The sequence below is a fragment of the Lygodium microphyllum genome, chromosome 10 (assembly GCF_053477565.2).
Source record: "Lygodium microphyllum isolate KBCC chromosome 10, Lygodium_microphyllum_v1.1.10, whole genome shotgun sequence".
In the NCBI taxonomy this organism is placed as follows: Eukaryota; Viridiplantae; Streptophyta; class Polypodiopsida; order Schizaeales; family Lygodiaceae; genus Lygodium; species Lygodium microphyllum.
Window position 1 is genome coordinate 148,178,215 of NC_141144.1, and position 21,387 is coordinate 148,199,601.

At 43.2% G+C, this 21,387-nt stretch overlaps 1 protein-coding gene across 1 annotated transcript in view; it reads right to left on the reverse strand.

Annotated features, from left to right (window-relative positions):
- The window catches only part of LOC148030673 (SAND family protein), a 43,115-nt gene that overhangs the window by 16,931 nt on the left and 4,797 nt on the right, over positions 1-21,387 (reverse strand). Inside the window, exons 2-7 of the mRNA XM_087687025.1 lie at positions 9,023-9,102; positions 8,861-8,932; positions 8,709-8,748; positions 8,486-8,587; positions 8,203-8,324; positions 7,895-8,027 (exon numbers count right to left, since the gene is read on the reverse strand). Coding sequence (XP_087543151.1) covers positions 7,895-8,027; positions 8,203-8,324; positions 8,486-8,587; positions 8,709-8,748; positions 8,861-8,932; positions 9,023-9,102 — 549 coding nt within the window. The remainder of the gene's footprint in view (positions 1-7,894; positions 8,028-8,202; positions 8,325-8,485; positions 8,588-8,708; positions 8,749-8,860; positions 8,933-9,022; positions 9,103-21,387) is intronic.

Here is a 21,387-nt window from a genome sequence, read left to right on the forward strand (position 1 = left end):
TCTTGTCTTTGTCAAGGCAATCCTTCTTCCAATGGCCGGTCTTACCACAAATATGGCATGTGGATTCTTTGTCCTTGTCCTTCTTTGACTTGTTGTCCTTCTTCTTCTTCTTTTGGTCCTTCCCCTTCTTCTGAGAGGCTTGACCTGTCAAAGCTTCCGATTTGGAAGCATGTTGTCCCTTCAGTTGTTCCTCTTGGTCCAAGACCATAGGAACCAACTCTTCCCACCGAAGAGTAGACTCTCGCCCCGAAGCAATAAGGGCGGAGTAAAAAGCACCGAATCGTGGCGGTAACTGGGACAAGAGTGTAATCACCATGTCTTCGGAGGAAATCGACTTTCCCGCATTCTGAACCTGCATCTGAAGCTGTCTAAGCTTGTTAATGTGCTCCCGCAACGAAGAAGACTTGTTCACGGACAAGGTCCGCATCTGCACCTCCAAAGAAACCCGCTTCATAAGGGTCATCCGGTTATACATCTGGTCAAGCTCCAGCCATATCTCCCGAGCCACCGTCAAGTGCTCGATGTGGGCTATCACGACTGTAGTACAAGACAAAAAAAGAAAAGAACGAATCCGGGCATTCAGTTTGTCCCAGTGAGACTGTGCCTTGGCTAACTCCGCACGAGCATCGGAAGAGAGTTTGAACTCATCTCTCACCGAGGGCCAGTCGATCTCCTCTTGTACAAGCTCCGCCAAATCGTAAGACTCAAGGATGGCCAACATCATCACGTGCCAGATGCGGTAATTGTCGCCATTGAGCTTTTGATCTGTGGGAAGAGCCGTTAAGACAGGCACCTTCCAATCCATGATCGTCTGGAACTCCAAGTCAATCTCTGTAGACATCTTCACCTGTAATGCCTTCACAAACGCAAAAGCAGCCCCCTCAGACTGTGAAAACGCAGCCTACTAGGGCTCTTTCTTCCGCATCCTGAACCTTCTTCACCCGCCGGAGGCAATGAAAAAGTAAAACCTGCACTTGAAAGCTGAAAACTCAGCCTTCTTCCTCTTCAGACAGCAGCAAACAGCAGCAAATTCACCAACTGGACTCCTTTCCCGCGCGCCCACGCTAGCTTCAGCCTTGTTCCGATGCGCAGCCCTCCCACTCGCCCTCGAACGCTGAAAACGCAGCCTTGTGTCGCGATGGAATCTCCTCTTCAGGTAGGTTCTTCACTCAGTCAACCCTTCTTCACTGCTCTGATACCATGTCAGAGTGCAGCGATGCGGAAGCGTGGGACCAAGACTGGGAGAGAGAATGAACGCAAAGAGAAGAGAGAGAGAGAAAGAGACAGTGAAAGATGAAGATCTGCTGTATAAAGTGTGCTGTATACAAAGATATGCAGATATGTACACGGGCGCAGTGCGCGGGACTGCGTGTCTCCACCTCGACGATGCAACCTGCTGTCCACCTCGAAGTACGCTGCAGTCTGCACGAATCTCCAGCCTGTAATCTGCAAACAGAACTATGGAAGACTGTGCAGAATATCAGCTATAAATAGCCAAAAATAATGCGCCCAAAAAAAGCAGGTCGGCTGCATTAAATGCAGCTGACTGATCAGTCCGACTGGCAGTCCGACTGGACTGCCACACCCGACCAGACCAGACTCTGATAATCGCTAACAAAAAGGGCTAAAATTAACTTTTAGAATTATTTAATTTTGAAAATTAATTTGATGCTTGGATTGTGCTGAAAAATGGGTTTAGAAGGCTCTGCCACTTGGAAAAAATGCCCATACAAACTGAGAAAACATTTTTGGGGGTTGGATCTCAGCCATGCAATCAGTTTGGAGCCTGAGAGAGCATAACAGAGACACACACACACACAGAGAAAGAAAGAAAGTTATATTAACGTCTATGAAAGGCCAAGGTAACCTATGAGACCAAAATGTTACATGCAAAATGTCTGGGAAACTTTCCAAGTCCCAGCAAAGCTACCATCTAATGTTGTGATAAACTAATTGAGTAGGTATAAGGTGGTATATAGGCTGGGTACAATTCATATGTGTTCCAAGTATGGTGTGGAACTGCTCGTGGAGTTTGGTCATCCTAAAATGTCCCGCATGGGTCTATCTAACATCGAGAGGCTGAATCGGCGGGGCAAGGCCCTCCGGTCGCGGCGTAGTATCCCTTGTATCCTCGACATATGCCTCCTGCGGAAGCGGAGGCAGGGGCCGATTGGGCGTGGGTGCCGGGCTTTGCTTCTTGCCGTGGCTATGGCTAGGGTGGTCCCCCATGGCCAAGAGGTCAGTGGGGTTGGTGTGGGCTCAGGGATGGGGATGGTAGTTGGCTCTCAATAGAATTCTGTGAGCACGCATTGGGCGGCTCCCTGTCTCTACTCCAAGGTCCGGAGGAGGTGGTCTCTGTGGCACCGTATTTCCAATAAGAAGAGCCCAAGGCATCTTTGGTCCTTGAAATCCATCACTCTGGAGAGTGGCCCAAATCCTTCTCTAAACAAGCAGTGGAAGCGTCCCCGGATCTCGTAGTACGCTGGGCACCTGTATATGTAGTGTTCTTCTATCTCCGGCTCGAGCTGGCAAATTTGGCATATCCGATCTTCTAGGGGGAGGGGGTGGGCCTCGTATCTACCTGTCTCGACCCGTAGCTGCTGTAAAGATGTACGGATCTGTCCAATGGCACTTCTAACTCCATGGGACAAGTGTGTGTCCATGTAGCTTGGGTGGGTAATGAAGCCATCCGGAGATATGTGCAGGAAGTGCTCCTGGTAGAAAGCCTTCTTTGTCCCTAGGTCTTCTGTAGGAGTCACCCATGTCTTGGCCGTGTGTAGCTGAATGATGTCCATTCTGATGATACGGTTCACCTCTTCCCGGCTGAGCTCCAAGTGGGGGCAATCTAGGTTGTATTGCAGTGGGGGGAGGTGGTCCATGTGTAGGCCATGTAGCCGTAGCCAGGTCTCTATTCGGGGATACTAGCATTCAGTGTCCCCTTGCAGTGCTAGCTGTTTGGACGACTCCAGCGCGAGTCTGGGGTACCGATGCCGCGGCAAGTCCCATAGTCGGTGCAAGAAGGCCACTATTTGGAAGAGGGCCTCAAGAGAGAGAGAGAGAAAGAGAGAGAAGGGGTTGGTGGTTAATTTTCAGCAAAGAACACAGCCATTGGAGGCTGTAACAGCAAACAAGAGCCATTCTAGGGTTTGTGACAGCAAAAAGACCTTCATCAATAACAAGCAACAGCATTTTGGAGTCTCCAGGCAACAGGCGATAGCATTAAATTCTGATTGGTGCAGGCTACAGGCAGATTTAGGGCTTTCCCCGCATGAAAACTCTGAATTTTCTCTCTCTGTGGCATTCTCTCACCTATTCCAGCCCACTCTCAAGAGATCTCAGTCTTTCTCGGCCATTTTGAGCAAATCTCAACCATACTTGGTGGACAGCAGCGGGATTTCTACTGTAAACCCTAAATTTCTGCAGAACTTAGGGTTTAGCAACCACCTTAGGACCCGTGCCAACTAGAGAAGGCATTGTACATTGAAATCAGCACTTGCAAATCCTTGTATTATTAGAGATTTCAAATACCCAACCATCCATTGTAAATCTGGGGCAGCATTTGGCCAATTTGGATCCAATTAGAACAAGTCTTGGATGAAAGTCAAAGGGCAAATTGCGCAATTTGTTTGTTGATTGTTGGACCAGCAAGGGCATTTTGGATTAGCCAAGGAGATCATGGAATCTCAGCTTATAATCAATCCATTGGCAATTGAAGTTAAAGAAACAACGAAAGGAACACCAGTTTTGGGCCCAATAGGGTGTCCAATGTCCAAGATTATTAAGGTAAGGTGTGCATTTCAATCCATGTTTATTTGTTGATGGTCGTAATTAAGTGCTTAATCATGGAATTACGACCTCTCCAAGAATGAAGGCCGGTTCCACCTTGTGCATGATACTCCAAACTTGATGCTTATTTGGCTAGCAAAGGATTCAAAAATAGTCCAACTTCTCCCACTCTGTACATTAAGAATGAAGGGGGGAACTTGCTGATTATCATTCTTTATGTCGATAACATGCTACTTGTCAAAAAAAGCAATGATACAAAGAGACAATAGGGTTTGCAAGGAGAAACACAATGTGTGTATGGCAAACACTCAAAGGGAAGAGGAACTCAAAAAACATGAAAGAACACGATGATGTTGCACTTAATCATGCTATGAGAAGAAAAGTTGATACAGCAGAACCGAAGCTCAAAAGATGACTGCATTGTCCTACCGGAATCAAATAGCAGTACCTGTGGGGAATGTGTACAATGAATGGAGCAAAACACAATGGCAGTGGGCTATCGAAGTAATCACTAGAAGGTAAAGGACAATTATTGAGGGATCGAAGTGCAATCCTCTGATGCCATCAAGGATGGAGACAATGATCATGTCTCGAAGCAAAGTGGAGTCCTTGGATGCTGTAAAGTGGGCTAGGCAGCAAAACGTCAAATGGAAGATGATGCCAATAGCCTGGGAACTACAAATGCAAGGTGGATGAGCCTCCTAACTACAGAACACAAATGGCAAGGGCTGAAAACCTAACCAATGCCAAGGAAGAGAGTGTTGACACCAAGCTAGGGATGATGATGTCAGGTAGGGGAAAGGCCTCCAAATAGCCAAACGCAAATGCTAAGTGACACCTGATAAGGAAGAAGTTGACACCAATGTTGCAGATGTTGACGCCAGGCTAGGAGAGCTCCAAACGCAAGACTTGATGATGAGAAACAAGGCGCCTCAAGAAGGTGAAAATGGTGTGAGCCAGCCACAAGCCTCTAACTGTAATGTCCTCCTAAAGGGGTGAGGGCAGCAGGGGAGAGTCTTGCAACACCCTCACCACTAACAAAATTGGATAACTAGCTGCATGCACAATGTCAACATACCCAACACTCACTAAGAAAAAAATGCATACAAGCTGATGATCTAGAACTGTTTGAGCTCCAATGTTTCTGTCAGACTAATGAAGCTTACAACTAGGATATGATTGACTAACAAAAGGGCAGGCTAACACCCCCTCTCAGATCCTCGGAGTGTTTGAAGACCCAATGACCTCATGTGATGAAGCATAGAAGCTTATGGTAAGGGCTTCGTGAACAGATCCACTAATTGCCCTCCGCCGTGGGAGAGCAAGCCACCGCTAACTTAGGATCCACGATCCGCTCTCATACAAAATGATACTAAACAACTATGTGCTTTGTGCGAGCACCTAAACAATAAAGATAAACTTCCTAGACTTTGGATCAAGCTTGCCTCGTTTCTTCTTGACCACATGGACATATACATCACACCTAAAGATGCAAAAATGAGACACCAAAGGCTTCTTCCCAAAGAAAGCCTCATATGGAGTCATGTCTTGTAAAGCTGAAGTTGAAGACAAGGGAAAATGAAGAAGGTAAAAATTTTTCACCAAGATGTGCAAGGCATAGTTGTCAAGGGTTTCAAAAATGGGAGGTATGGAATAGCTTTCAAATGTTTCATAGAAGTTTCCTAAAATGTAAGAAACGGATTTCGTTTGAGATTAAAATTATTGCAATTTAATTTGCATATAAATATACTTCAAATCCCATGGGCCAAAACACATAGCATACACGTGCCCAAAAGCACTTCCGACATACAAAAAACCACCAAAATTCTCTCCAATTTCACCAAAATCTCACAAATGAGAGATAGTAAACTCGAATTACATTAATTATAGCACCAACGTTGCTTCAGCAATGTCCCCAACGTGAATTTCACACACCAATTTTGCCAAAATTCAAAATTTCAGCAAAAGCCCCAAATTTTCACTAAGCAGTCTGCCCCGATTGCATTAATACATGTTCCCAAGAGCATAGAACAGCAAATTTAGAAAAATTTCACAAAATTTTGCAAAAGCCCCAAATTCCTTGGTTCCAAATGCGCACCAATGTCAATAGATTCATCTCAACTGAGCAAAATTTCACTAATACATGAAAAGCCCCAAAAATTTCAAAGCCAATGTGCATAATTTCTGCAATTTCCGGGTCCAATGTCACTATTATGCATGAACAGCACCAAATCTAGGAAAAGCCCCAAATTTTTGGGCACAAATCTGAGAATTGTACTTACATGCGCGAACCCTTTCAGTGAAGGAAGGGGCCTGCTTGCAGAAATTAAGAAAAACGTGACGAAAACTGCCCAAAATGTGACCAAAAACAGCCGTTGTCCTGCCATGAGCAGTAGCTTGGTCCAAAAATTGACAAGACTGCCTTCCGTGGCTGTGACACAGCTGATCGTGACCTGTGCTGCCTGTGCTTGACGAGCCTGACCTATCGCCTGCCCAGAAACACTGTCGCCCGGTCAAAACTGACCTATCGCTTGCCTGCCCAATACACACGTCTGAAAAGTGACGATCTGACCTGTGCTGACCTGGAAAGGCTGCGCCTGACCTGTCTGAGCAGAAAACGAGCCTGAAACATTGTCACCTGCACAAAATGAGACCTAGGAGTTGCCGCCTATCTCACCTAAGCAAAAAAGCGACCTGATGTTTCTTCACAAGCACAAGCTGAAACTGACCCGCACAGTCCTCAAGAAGTGCACACACCTTAGCCGCAGCTCTAATACCAGTTTGTTGGGACAAGTGCGCAGTGGGAATGCGAGTCAAAAGTGACGCAGCAGCACTGTTGAGTGTGAGAGTGAGTGACTCCCAAGATGAGGGTACCAACTTGTCTCGGTACAAACAGAATAAAATGTATTTATATGTTAGGGTACAAATAAGGGTGTGCTCACACCCGTATAAGTTTATACACATGGAGATTAAGGGACTTTACACCCAACAGTAACTTCACTTTGCCTACATATAGGCAGCTTGCCCCCTCACTTCGCCGGTCCATCATTCATTGTTCATCCAGCCAACCCTCGCTCATTCTTCTATTCCACCCCCCCTACTTCTGTCTCGCACCCACATTGAGGCTTCAAACTACGTGTTGGGGCTAAGTATTAAATCCTCATATCATTCTTTTTTTTGTCAATTTGTTCCTTCTCTCTTCCGCACCTGCTACAACACAAAACACCTTTAAGTCCAATCTCATCCTCTCTAGCATCAACTCATCATCCTCAACATACAAGGTTTTGTCATCTACATACTCTAAATCCTGTATCTAAAGGGTGTGGTCTCCAATGGAGTCCTGTAGCAACCATTGGATAGCTGTCAGGTCGTGACAATGCCCTCTCCTCCTCCCAACACTCATGTCTCACTCGTAGAGCCTCCTCCTAACCGATCCTACTCAACTCTCCCAAAGGCATCTCATAAGCATCACCTTAGTGATGCTTGAGGTGCTGATGAGGGGAGTAGAATGTAAACAATCACAAAGCTCATGAATGTATCTAAAGGGTGTGGTCTCCAATGGAGTACTGTAGCAGTCATTGGATAGCTGTCAGGTCGTGACACAATGCCCTCTCCTCCTCCCAACACTCATGTCTCACTCGTAGAGCCTCCTCCTAACAGATCCTGCTCAACTCTCCCAAAGGCATCCCGTAAGCATTGCCTTGGTGATGCTTGAGGTGCTGATGAGGGGAGTAGAATGTAACCAATCACAAAGCTAAGCACATTCTTTCTCTTCTTTTTTTTTTGCACGCTTGTGCTGGAGCTTTGCTTCTCAATAATAACTTATTGAAAAATAAAATCAAACTGCAGATCCAAGTCCCACATCCAATCACATAGGCATTGAACAATTAGGGTCAGACAGGCCCTGAATGAAGCAAGTTATACACTTAATTTTTAGTGTAGATGTACTCTCAAGGGCCTTATCCTGTGCTGTTCCCTTCTCTAATTTAGCAAACTGAAAATTAAATTTGAAACAAAACAAGTACAAGGCAACTAAATTTCTTGCAATATTGAACAGAAAGTTTAGCAAACTGAATGCTCACCCCTCTAAGAACTTTGAACAGCATACCTTTGAGTCTGACAAAAGAAGAGCAAATAATAGATCTGAATCAGCAACATCTTGCAGCGCAGCTCCTGCAGCTTGTCGCGCATTGTGTGGGAGGGGAAGGCAAGTATAGGAATGTAGAAAAGTAGCAGGGTTCCTGTATAGTTACATAATTATTTTCTTGTAAGAATAAACACCAGCAGCTTCTCTTACTGAACAAGCCAGCATTATGAATGTGTCTTGATACTCTTTGAGTTGTATCTATTCTGATAATGGTACAAATCATCATGCTCAAGCCTTTGAATAAGGAAAGCCCTCACAGTGGCACTTACCAACTAAAAGAACGTATCAAAGAAGAAAACACAAACTCTGTTCCTCCAAGTAGTGACCTCATGTCAAAGTTTGCATTTTTAACGAAGCACTTTTCCAGAGACTTTGTCAAAATTAGTAGTACCTGCAAGTGTAATTCCCATTTGTATCAGCTAAAAGGTGAAGAATCAAGTCATATTATCAAGGACCCAGATGTTGTGCTCAAACATAGAAAAGTCTGCTAAGTAGTAACAGGACACAAAATCAGTCATTCTGACAAAAGAAGCATCATTCCAGAGCATTTACCTGACCATAAAGAAGCTCTAGCTGCCCTCTAAGGGCTTGAATTGGTTCATCTGTTGCACTTATTGACACAAGATAAATCGGCCCTTTCACCAAGAACACAATCTGCAAATATTGACATTTGAAAGCATATATCACACTTGGATGTTCATTGAAGCATATAATTAAAATAAAACTGGTCTAAGCAGCCTTGATCAAAGAGCAGGCACCAAGTTAGCTGAATTACCTGATGATTACCAGCCCGGATATATCTAACACAATCACCACTGAGAACACAGACAAACTAAACAGGATTAGGGACTAGGAAAGACATAGCATTAGGCTGCTTGCTTAAAAGAGGATAGAACTATCATTTACGTGATTATTAAACTATCTCACCTATTTTCAATGAAAGAGATTATTGCCTGAAGTGTTGCTGAAAATCCAGCAAGCTTGTGTTCATCCCCATACCTAAGGCAGCAATAGCAAATATTTCATGGAGCTATTTATACTGTAGTTGAGAGCAACTGATCCATTTCCAATCATGTTAAGGATTGCTACCTAGAATATATCGGTTTTCCAGCATGACTCAGTATAAAATAGTGTTTTTTGTGCTTTCTCCATGAGGTGCTGGTATCATCCTGACAGAAAACCATCATGGCAAGACTGTTATTGAATAGAAATACAAATTGAAAACTGCAGGTATGAATTGCAGAGCTGCTACATTCTCCTTCACTTCAGTAGTCAAGCACTGCTATGTTTAGCCAACTGTTAGAATTTAGTATGGCGTCTTATGGCAACATTCACATTTTGTGGTCAATGAGACAGATTGGATAGGAAAGGACTTGTGCCATGAAAAGGCACTATCTACAGTCTGACTGCATAGGGGGAGACTTGTAAGGAAAGAGGTGGGTGGTACAGGTGCCAGGCACTGCAGCACAAAGGCTGGAATTCAGCAGCTGATCAGGCCAGCAGTCTGACTTATCGAGCATGAGTAGGTCTAACCCAGTTTTACGATGGGCTCAAGCGTGTTAGAAGCCAGCCCAGCTCTGCAGCTGTACATTATTTAATGCTCTCTACATAGCTGAGTACTCAGGCTTAGCAATGTATCTCACCCTTCTCCACAATTTTTCCATGCAATAGCCTTAAATATTTGCACCGCATGCATGCTACACATGTCAACCAGTTTTTGTTTCGTGAAAAGCTTATATGTGGTTCATAATACCATATTCCTCTCTTCTGGAGGCACATTTCTTCATACTCTTTATCCATAAAACAGCTGCATGAAAGGCAAATGCACTTGCCATATCATCATTCATTGTGATGCATAAACTCCTGACTACATGAAGGGGTTCCTGCCTATCATTATCAGCATTCTGTATTTTATTATTCTGCTAAAGAACTTTGTGAGTGACAGCAGGAGCTTGAGTGTTCTAGTTTGTTTGCACCTGATGTAGATGTTATTGCATTTGGACATATTTTGGGGCTGCACAATGATAAGAACTGTTCTTGGCAGTTCATGAGTACCATTCTAAGACAAACTTGAACAGACTGCAGAAATCCCCACATAACCCGAATGAAAAATAATATGATCTAAGAAAAGCTATATCTATGGCAAACTTTCTAGGCAATGGCCAGTGTAGGAACAACTCCTCAGTCAAGATCCATGTGTCGAGCTAAAAATTCACTACCCACTGATTAGCTCTTTAAAATAGTCCCAAAACAGTAAGTCATCAAAAGTTACATTAAACGGGGAGCAGTTCTTTAGAGTTTCTATGTCCCACATGCAAACCCCTAATTTGGGAGGATCCTTCCACGTTTATAAATAGACAACCTGCCCACCATTTAGCCCCATCCTTGTCTTGCAGGTTTCGGTCATTAGCCCCCTTCCACTAGCTGTCTAGACCCCAGCAACTGCTCCCACATGTTCTACACTTGTCACCCAGCCTCCCACTACTGCTGATGATCAGCTTTCATCATCTACATTAGGTCATTTTTGTGTTTTCAGCACTTTTCTTCATAAGCCTTTGCTCTGATTGGTGGCTACTACACTCGAGATCCATCTACAATGGACAACACATCGATATCTCCCTCACCCCATGTTGAGAAACCACTTCTTCAGTTTACACACTTCATTTAGGGTTTCACACTGACAGCCCCAAAAAGGGCTAGTATCCAAATTTTGGTCACTCTTTCAGTGGGCACCCCCACAATGGTGTGCCACCCTAGACAGCTTATGCCTATAAATAGGCAGCCACTTCATTCATTCTTGACCACTCTCTTCAGTCATTCTTCACCACCTTCTTCAGTCACCACCACCACTCTCCTTCTCTCACCAACCTCTTCCACTACCCTCACACCCCTTCACAGGAACATGGCAGTTCTTGGCTCGTGGCTGCCTTTACCCTTCCTCTTCTGCTTTAGGCGCCTTGTTCCAACATCACGCCTTGTGTTTGGAGCATCTGTAGTGACGGGTCAAACATGAAGATCGAGACAGTGAGTCGTTACGTGCAGCGAGAGACAGAAAGTGAGTGAGAGGAGTAGCAGAGAGTGAGCACATTTTTAGGTACAATGACGAGTGTGTACCTTTAGGTTTTTAAATAGATATATATATGTAAATACAAGTGCTAAGGGTGTGTTCACACCCGAGCACATTTAAAGGCACAAGGGCCTTTATTCCCAACAACCTCCAACCTAAAGGCAATGTGCCTTAAGAGGAGAAAAGAATCAGCTAAGTCTAGGTATGTACAAAGCTGAAATACATATATCTATCCAACTCCCATCATCTGTCAGCAATGAGCAAACCGCTCTGCTGAAAGACCCTTCGTGAGAAGGTGTGCAAGATTATCATCTATATGCACTTTGACAAGCTCAATGCTCTTGCTGTCAAGTACATCTCTAATGAAGTGGTACTTCACCTGTATGCGCTTTGTCTTTGCATGAAAGACAGGATTCCGTGCTAGCATGATAGCACTCTGACTATCACAATGGAGAACAGGTAACTCTGTGATGCCAAGCTCTCCCACCAGACATGAAAGCCATAAAGCTTCCTTGCATGCCTCAGTGGCAGCCACATACTCTGCCATTGTAGTAGACAATGCAACACACTTTTGTAGTTTGGAGATCCAAGAGACTGCTCCTCTTGTGAAAGTAAACACATACCCAAAAGTGGACTTCCTGCAATCCGCATGACCAGCATAGTCTGTATCCGTAAAGCCAACAACAGATACCTTCGACTTCCCAAAGCAGATACACAACTCCTTTGTGCCTTTGAGGTATCTCATAATACCTTTCACTGCATCCCAATGCTTCTTACCAGGGATTGCCATGTATCTACTAACCACTCCCACTGCAAGGCAATGTCAGGACGTGTAGCAACCATAGCATACATCAAATTGCCAACAGCTGAAGCATAGGGTATCTTGGCCATTTCAGCCTTCTCATCATCAAATGTAGGGCTACCCTCTGCACTAAGTTTCACATATGGAGGCAATGGAACCCCAATCGTTTTCCCCCCCTCCATATTAAAACACTGCAAAACCTTGGAGATATACTCTTGTTGAGATAGAGAGTAAGCCTTTTGATCTATCTCTGAGTATTCGCATGCCAAGAATGTGATTTGCATCACCAAGATCTTTAATGTCAAAGCTGCCATGAAGACTTTGCTTCAATGAATCCAAGGCGTGAGTATCCCTGCCAGCAATCAGCATGTCATCAACATACAAAACCAAGATAATCAAGCTGCCATCTACTGTCTCTTGGTGTACAAGCAGTGATCCCCTTGACTTCTATGAAAGAATTGAGACTGCATGAATGTATCAAACTTATGATACCATTCTCTTGGTGCTTGTTTCAATCCATACAAACTCCTTTTGAGTTTATATACCATCTTTTCTTTCCCTTTTTCCACAAACCCTTCAGGCTACTGCATATATATGTCTTCATGCAAATCACCATATAAAAATGCAGTCTTTACATCCATCTGTATAAATTCCATTACCTCAACTGCAACCAAGCCCAAAATGGTTCTCAATGTGGTCATCTTGACTACAGGAGAGAAAATCTCATCAAAGTCAATTCCATGCTTCTGCTTGTACCCCTTTGCAACCAATCTTGCTTTGTACTTTGGTGAGGAACTAGAAGTGACCTTCATCTTGTAAACCCATTTGCATGGAAGGGTTTTCTACCTTTAGGCAACTACACCAAGTCCCAAGTGCCATTCTTCTCAAGAGATTCCATCTCTGACAACATGGCTTTATACCATTTCTTACTGTCCTGTCTGTCCATTGCTTCCTTGAAGCAAGACGGTTCACCACAATCTGTCAACACAATATAATCAGCCACATTATTTGCACGAGGAACAAATCTGTCAGGTTGTCTAGTAGCCTTAGACAATCTCCTAACCCAATGATCATTGTTTGCTGGCTGTTCCTGCAAATTTCCATTTTCAGCATGCTGTCCTGGCATTTCAGCAACTTGCTGTCCTGGCTGTTCCTGTACATGTGGTGGCTCATTATCATGGGCAATAGCTGGCTGATCATTTCCAGCATCATTTTTTGCATTTACAGATTCATTTACATCAGGTATTTGCTGCTGTACAATGGGCACATTTTGTTGTCCAAAAGGTATTTCTTTCCGCAATACAACCCTACAGACCTCCTCAGTCTTTTCAGGCTATTTATGCATGCAATCTTCCTGAAAGATAACGTCATTGCTGCGTACTACTTTCCTTTTCTCGGGATCCCACAATTTATACCGCATTTGACCCTCGTCACCATATCCTAGAAAAATGCATTTACAGGAGTTTGGCTCAAGTTTGCTGTGTTTTTCTTTACGAATGTGCACAAAAGCCTCGCAACCAAACACATTCAGATGAGCATATGAAGGTGGCTTGCCCGACCACGCTTCTTGGGGAACCCCCCCCCCCCCCCAAAGACCTGTTTGGTGACCGATTAATTAAGTGAACGGTTGTCATAACAACCTCTACCCAAAAACCATGGAGTAATGCAACATGAGACAACATCGTACGGACCTTATCCTGTATGGTCCGATTCATACGCTCCGCAACTCCATTTTGGGGCGGATTATGAGGAGCAGTGAGCTCCCTCTTTATCCCTTTACTGTCACAAAATGCCTAAAAGGCCTTAGACACATATTCCCCACCATTGTCAGAGCGAAGACACATAAGTGTCTTATCAATCTGATTTTCAACCGATGCCAAGAATTTTTTGAACTTATCAAGCACTTCATCCTTGCTACGAATAGGATAAGCCCATACCTTTCGTGTAGCATCGTCGACAAAGGTGACAAAATATTTATTTCTCCCTAAAGATAATCCTGGCATCTGACTGAAGCCCCCTTGGAAACAAAAGCTCTTGATGATGGTTCTTCCTATGCTTGAATCGGAAGCAAGGATAATGAACGAGCTATCCAATTTCTTACTGTGTGTGTTAACCATCATCGAAATAGAGATCGACTGCGTGATTATCCTATGCCTCCTAATACCTGAGATTTCAAGGGTTTTTGGGCTGCACTACTATAAAAGGAGGCTATGGTAGTGCGTCATGTAAAAAGATTGAACCTCCTTATGCTACAGAAACTGTGTCTCTAGCAAATTTGTATGTATGTACAGCCAATAGTATGGGCTGTTATAAGTCTCTTCTGGCCATGACTAAGGCTGAAAGAAAATATTTATGTCATGTAAAAAGGGAGCTGAAAACTTATGACATGATGACTGAAAATGAAGATATTTCAGGCATTTTTTTGGACTAATTACTACTGATACATTAACTGAAATATATGCAACTGCTCATGCAGAAAATCAATCCATAGAAGTATGTCCATTGGATTTTTATCAAACAATTCAAGAATTTGTTAAGCAGGAAGATATTGGTTTACTCAACAAGGCTGAAGCACAAGTGGAGACAAAATACAAGACAGTGGCTAACAAAGTCAAACCTGTGGCAGTCCCACTGCCTCCTGAAAGTGAAGGACTCGCTGATAGGGCAGTAAATCAGCCAAGTCTTCGTGATTCTTCCAACATTAGTCACAAGTTCACATCTGAAAGTATAAAAGAGCTCAAAATAGATGAAAATTCTTTTCTTTCGCCGGCTGAAAAACACTCTTTTATGCAAATGCTAATGAAACATGGAAAAACTTTTACATTTCAACCGAGTGAAATAGGCTGTGTGGATCCAAATATTGTGGCTCCTATGGTCATTTTTACGGTCCCACATGTGCCTTGGAACCTCAAGCCCATTCCCGTTCCAAGGGTGCATCTGCCCAAATTATTGGAACTTCTAAATGAGAAAATTAGAATGAAGATTTTAGAACATTCTTCAGCACCTTACTCAAACCGATGGTTTATTGTGCCTAAGAAAAATGGATCTTTACAATTCATTCAAGATCTACAGCCTGTCAATCATGCCACAATCCGAAATGTTGGTTCGGGTCCAATTGTTGATGAGTTTGCTGAAGCTTTTGCAGGTAGAGCAATTTATTCTATGGGCAACCTATATTCAGGATATGACCAATTTCAGCTTTCATTAGAAAGCCGAGACATTACCACAATGAAGACACCTCTTGGATTGGTCCGCATGTGCACTCTACCACAAGGTGCAACAAACTCCGTAGCCCATATGATGAATGCCATGCATAAAGTCTTGAGGAACTTTATTCCACAACTTACTCTTCCATTTCTTGATGATGTACCTATCAAGGGATGTAAAGTCAATGAAAAGAATGAGGAGCTTGACGAAGATGGTTACAGGACATTTGTAGTTAACCATATTCATGATTGTGACAGGATTTTGACAAGGCTAGAAGAGGTACATCTTACCCTTTCTGGAGCTAAGTCGATTTTTGGAGTAGAAAAAGTCCTAGTGGTTGGACATCTATGTGGCCCCTATGGACGCAAACCTTCTAATCAAGATAGATGCCATCAGCAGAATGCAAGAAAAATGCACAAATATTTCAGAGGTGAGAAGATTTCTTGGCACATGTGTATTTTATCTCATATGGATACTACATTTTGCTCATGTAGCCGAAAATCTTTATCAATTATTAAGAAAATGCCAAAGATTCTCTTGGAATAAAGAGTATACTCACTATGCGTAAATTAGAGAAGCTATTAATTTCAGCCCCCACTCTCAAAAGGACTGACTATTCAAATGGTCAACCCATCATCCCTACTGTGGATACAAGTCCCATTGGGATTGGATGGGCTGTTGGCCAAGAGGATCTTGAAGGTAACAGGTATGCAATTCAATTTGGAGCAAAAGTTCTCAATGAACGTCAAAGAAGGTATGCACAAGTAAAAAGGAAATTGTGGGGAGTTGTAACAGCATTAAAGTGTGATCGTGAATACTTTATAGGTGCTTCCGTAGTGGTAGAAACAGATTGTCTTCCACTCTTGGGCATGATTGCCAACTGCTCTACACCCGACATTGCTATGCTAAGATGGATTGCATATATTAAGTCTCTCAACCCCGAATTAAAGCATATTGCAGGAAAGGCGAATCCAGTTACTGACATGCTATCACGTGCAAGATATGACAATGAAAAAGAGCTGATGGAAGAAGATGAAGCTCAATAATCTATACTTGCTAAATTTCATTCCATGGTTGCTGAAAGTACCTTTTCAGTTTCTCAATATACTGGTCCAAAGCTGAAAACAACAGGATGGTCAACTAGAAGCCAGCATGCTCATTGCATTGCTCAAGTTCTAGTTCATTTCCTTGAAGAAGATTATGAAGAAGATTATGAAAAAGATTGGCTAAAGATCGGCCAATATTTGAGCACAATGAAGAAGAAGGAGACTTGGACCGATGAGGAGTTCGAGCATATCAAGAGAAAAGCTTATGGCTTTTTTCTTAAAGAATGACATCTATGGAAGCACGCAAAGACGAAGAAAGGAGCGCCTGTCCGAGTTTTAGGTAACAAAAAATTGCAACAACGGGTAATGAAGGCATTTCATGAAAGCCTGTGGGTTGGCCATAGAGGCATATGGGGAACCTTTAGTAAAGTCAAAGAAAAATATTGGTGGCAAAACATGTATCGGGACATAGCACATCTTGTTGAAACCTGTTATGTGTGTCAAATGTATTCTATGGTCAAGCATCAAGATGGGTTACAGCCAACTTATCCTTTGTCTATACATTATAGATGGGTTATTGATCTTGTAACCATGCCTACAGGAAGATGGAATATGCGGTATTTAGTGCTTGCAAGAGAGGATCTAACCAATCAAGTTGAAGGCAAAGCGTTAACAACCAAATCCACTCAAGCTGTTTGTCGTTTTTTGCTTGAAGAAGTGTTTTGTAGATATGGTTGTGTGGGTAAAGTAACTGCAGATAGAGGAGAGTTGGATGCTGATAAGGCACGCAACTTCTTTGCTCAATTGGATATTAAGTTGGCTTTAACATCATCCTACAACCCTGAAGGCAATGGAAAGAGTGAGAGAGGTCATCAACCTATTCTCAAAGCTCTATCAAAGTCTTGTAGAGAAAAGATCAAAGAATGGCCTAAAATGCTACCTTTTGCATTATGGGCTGACCGGACTACTCACAGTTCAATGACTGGCTATATGCCAGCTGAAATTATGCATGGACAACAACCAATTATGCCAATTGAAGAATCTATTCTCACATGGAGTCTTCTATCTTGGGAGAAAGGCATCAGTAGAGAAGAGTTGCTGACTTTGCGCATATGGCAACTAGAAAGAAGGCCTGAAGATGTTCAAGCAGCTATTGAGAAGCTAAAGACAGCAAGACTAAATAACAAAAGAAGATTTGATAAGCGACATCGACTTCGGCCAAGAGCAATTCAAAAAAATGACTGGGTGCTTGTCTATGACAGCAACCTAGACAATCAATACAGTGCTTCTAGGAAGATGGTAAAGCGTTGGTTTGGCCCATATGTGGTAAAGGTCGTTCATGACAATGCCACATATTCATTGGCTGAATTGGATGGAACAAGCATGAAGATACCCATAGCTGGAAAAAGAATCAAGCTCTTCAAACAAAGAGAAAGTTCAACATATGAGCTAAAAGACTTGAATATAATTAGTTCAAGAGCATGAAGACATAGAGGAAGAAGAAGAGGCAGAAGATGAAGACATTGACATGGCAGAAGATACTTCTTCTGACACTGCGAATCCGTAAGCCTTTGGCACATGCCAGAGGATGTGTAGGTTAGGAGAGGGTGGATGTCGTGCCGCTACGCGTACACCGTGTAAAAAAATCTAGAGTGTGGCTTCCTTTTAGATTTAGAGAGCCCAATGTCACTTTAGGCATTAGTATTAGTGTTCATGGTTCAAAATATTAGATTTTTTTGGACAAGTTTTTAGTCAATTTTTGATATTCTAGATATTATCTCTTGTAAAAATCCATAAAACTATAGATAACTTCTAGATTAGGAGAACATGTAAAAGAAAGCATGTAGCTTTCAGCCAATTTGAGAGGATTTTATGTAAAAAAAGAGATTAGCGAAACTGCACGACGCGCGATCGCTGTTTTCAGGCAATGAACAGCACTCCGAAAGTGAAAGATGAAGAAGGAGTGATCTGGCAGGATTCTGGCCAGGCATCTTGGTATTTAACTCCCCTTTCGGAGCCATTGAAAGCATCGGATTAGCGATCCGAGCAGCATAGTGAAAGGTATTATTTTGTACACGTTTTTATCTATTAGAGTTATATTTTCTCATAATGCTGAAAGAAACTGACAGGCTTCATCTCTGTTAGTATTCTTCTATATTTTCTAATTCTTTTTGGGAATATTCTTCTACATCTTCAATCTCTTTGAACCCCTTCTCTTCCATCTACTCCTCTCCTTGAATCTACCTATACCCTGCTGTCTCTTATCTTCAAGAACTTGGCTTGAAACCTTCAACCCTTCTCTTATCTCTACCATCTCCGAAGTCTAAGCTCTTGAACCCCCACATTCTTCTCTTGCCAAACCCCTGTGGTGACCTTTAACCCTACGCGCTGCGACACCGTTCATGCATCCATCCCTCCAGATAGGACCCTCAAGCTAAAAGAAGCGATCAGTTCCTGAACACCATCCAAAAACTGATTTTGTTGCAGAAAAGATTGGTTAAAACGAAGAGGTAAACGAGCAAGGAGAGCCTTAAAAGCATTAACAGGTATGTGACTCATTTCCAAGACCAAAGGGTAATGATCCGACAAGACATGCTGTCTTTCCACCCACATGCCAATGACTACAAGAAGAAAAGAATCAGATTGGCAAATGTAGATCCTATCCAATCTAGTCCAGGTATTTGGACGCTAAAAAGAACGATAAGTATATCCTGATTGTGATGGATACATCCAGGACTACATGTCTTGTTTCAAAGACATGGTTGCAAGAGCATCCCAAGCCTGTCTCTTAGGAGCATCCATGACTGAATGTGGAGAAGTCGCCTGATCCCCAGAAACACATGCATTAAAATCACCCATGCCAAGGCAGTGCAAGTCATCCCGAAGCTGACAACGTTTCCTTGCAGTAGAAGGTGCATATACACCCACCAGCCACAAGACCTCTCCCTCATAAAGTATTTCCAGAATCATAAATCAACCGCGAGGGTCCTGAGAAACCAAGGATGGTTGCAAGGAAGATTCGACAACCAACATAACTCCAGATTTTACTAAAAAAGACTGCATAATCCTTGTAAACATAAGAAGAGCCAGCCAAAGCGCGTTGTTTATGCTCCACAACACAAAAGACATCCCAATTTCCAGCTAACACAACTTTCGGCAACCGATATTGCTTACTGCCCAAAGAAATACCTTTCACATTCCCTTTTACATCAATGGCTTTCCCTTTCCCTTTCGCTTTCACCGCTTTCCCTTTCCCTTTTACATCAATGGCTTTAGCTACCTGGAATCTCTCCATTTCACTTCGAATTACATCTACAAGATCTGCCTTCTGTAAACCAATTCTCAAGACCAAAGGGAGGAGTCTCCAAAGATGTGAAGGAAAATCAACCACCTCCACCCAAATTGGGCATGCCTGCCTCAGCACCTCCTGAAACTCGGCCATAGGCCTCCAAGGGACCATATGAACTAGCTGCCCATCCATAAACAAAGGAATGTGTTGCATAATGAGAGCCCGCACTTTCAAGAAATGAAAGAGAATCTCAAAGAACCCCCTTGGTCCATCGTAAATCACTTCAACAAGAGGAGCCTGCATATGCCCTGAAACATCATCACGGCACTGTTCAACACTAACTAGCATGGATTGCAGCCAAGCACGAATTCTCGTAATCAAGGGAGTCCTCCCAATAAAGTAAAAGATGACTGCCCTCTCATGGAAAGCAACAATCTACTGTAAGACCAGGTCCGTTCCCATGACTACTACATGATCCTCATCCGGTAAAGAGTTAGCTTTACCCTCATTAGCATGGACATAATCCAACATAAGATGATTGGTAGTGGCCAGCATGAACTGAAGAGACCCATCAGTCTGTGAGCAAGAAAACCTGACTAAGTCTTTTTTTTTTTTTTTTTTGGTGGGGGGGGAGGTGGTGCTTAAGACCAGTTCTTCAACTGACATCCTACGACGTTTGCCCATCTCATCCCCATCCATCAACGGCCCAGGGTCTTCAGCCGACAAATCACCATCTGAACCCTCCAAATCTTGGTCATTCCCTTGACCTATATGCTAATTGAGGAAGGCCACGTCGATACCATTTGATTCTTGCAGATTCACCATAGCAGAACTAGATGTTGATCACAAACGTCTTTCTGAACCCTAACTAGGTAAGTCCAACCAAATGTGAGATGACTCCTTGCGTGAAAACTCTCTGTGACACTCTTTTCTACAAGTAGACTATCACCTGAAAGTGAGCAGTCTTTTCAACTCTTTGTCGTCTCCTTCCAGAGTTCGCGATAGCACAGAGCGCGTCTCCTCTCTACATTGTATGTCAAAGGCACCTCACAGGCCTGCAGGTATACAGTGCGCCATGGATAGCATTTCAAATCCAATTGGAAAGTGTTTGACAAAATGCGATTCTGCAATCACAAAACAGAGGCTCCACGTCACGCAGGCACCAGATTACAGAATTCACAACAGCCGTTGAGACACCGACGATCTAAACCCTACTCTGTGTGTGTGTGTGTGTGTGTGTGTGTGTGTGTGTGTGTGTGTGTGTGTGTGTGTTGATGTTTCTTCTTCTGTGATACACTTGCATGGTATCATCGCCTAAGTGAGAGCACAAGGTCGAGATCTATTGATGAGGAGCAGCCCAACCATCAAACACAGCAATCCAGGCTTGTGTTTGCTACAGACGCAACTATATGTGGAGGAGGTGGCAGCATCTAGTGGGTCTACATGTGTGTTTTCAGCTTGGCGACCCCTGGTGGCAGCATTTATTGCTCAGGGGCAGCCTTCTTCAGTCAGTCGTCGTCATCTAGAGGTAGCGGCATCCTCTGTAGCTGCAGGCAACAGTATTTCCTTGTTTAGGCAACACATCTACACCTTCTATAGTAGTTGATTGCCTTTTGGCATTCGCACTTTTTTCATCAACACACAGTTTGTTGGGTGATTGCACATTTGGAAGATGTCTTACTAGTTTACAATCCAAGGTATAAGCTCTGAAAGCCCAAGTGGTGCACTATCTATAATCTAGCACACTCTCACACTCTATATTCACAAAATGCATCCCTATCCATTCTATGACAATTCTCAATTTAGCACAATCAGTCTTCACTTGATTCAAGCAGCCATAAACATTCCAATCCACGCACTCGCTCACATTCACACTGCCCCATACTAAAGATCTCCTTGATCACTCACCAAGATATTGTTGCAAGTTAGGCATGTGAATCCTATGTATGCAAGCGTGGATAAGGGTAGCTGGGTGTGAATGAACTAGAGGGCAAGGGGAACCCCTAACCCTAGCCATCCAGAGGCTATTTAAACAGCCTAAGA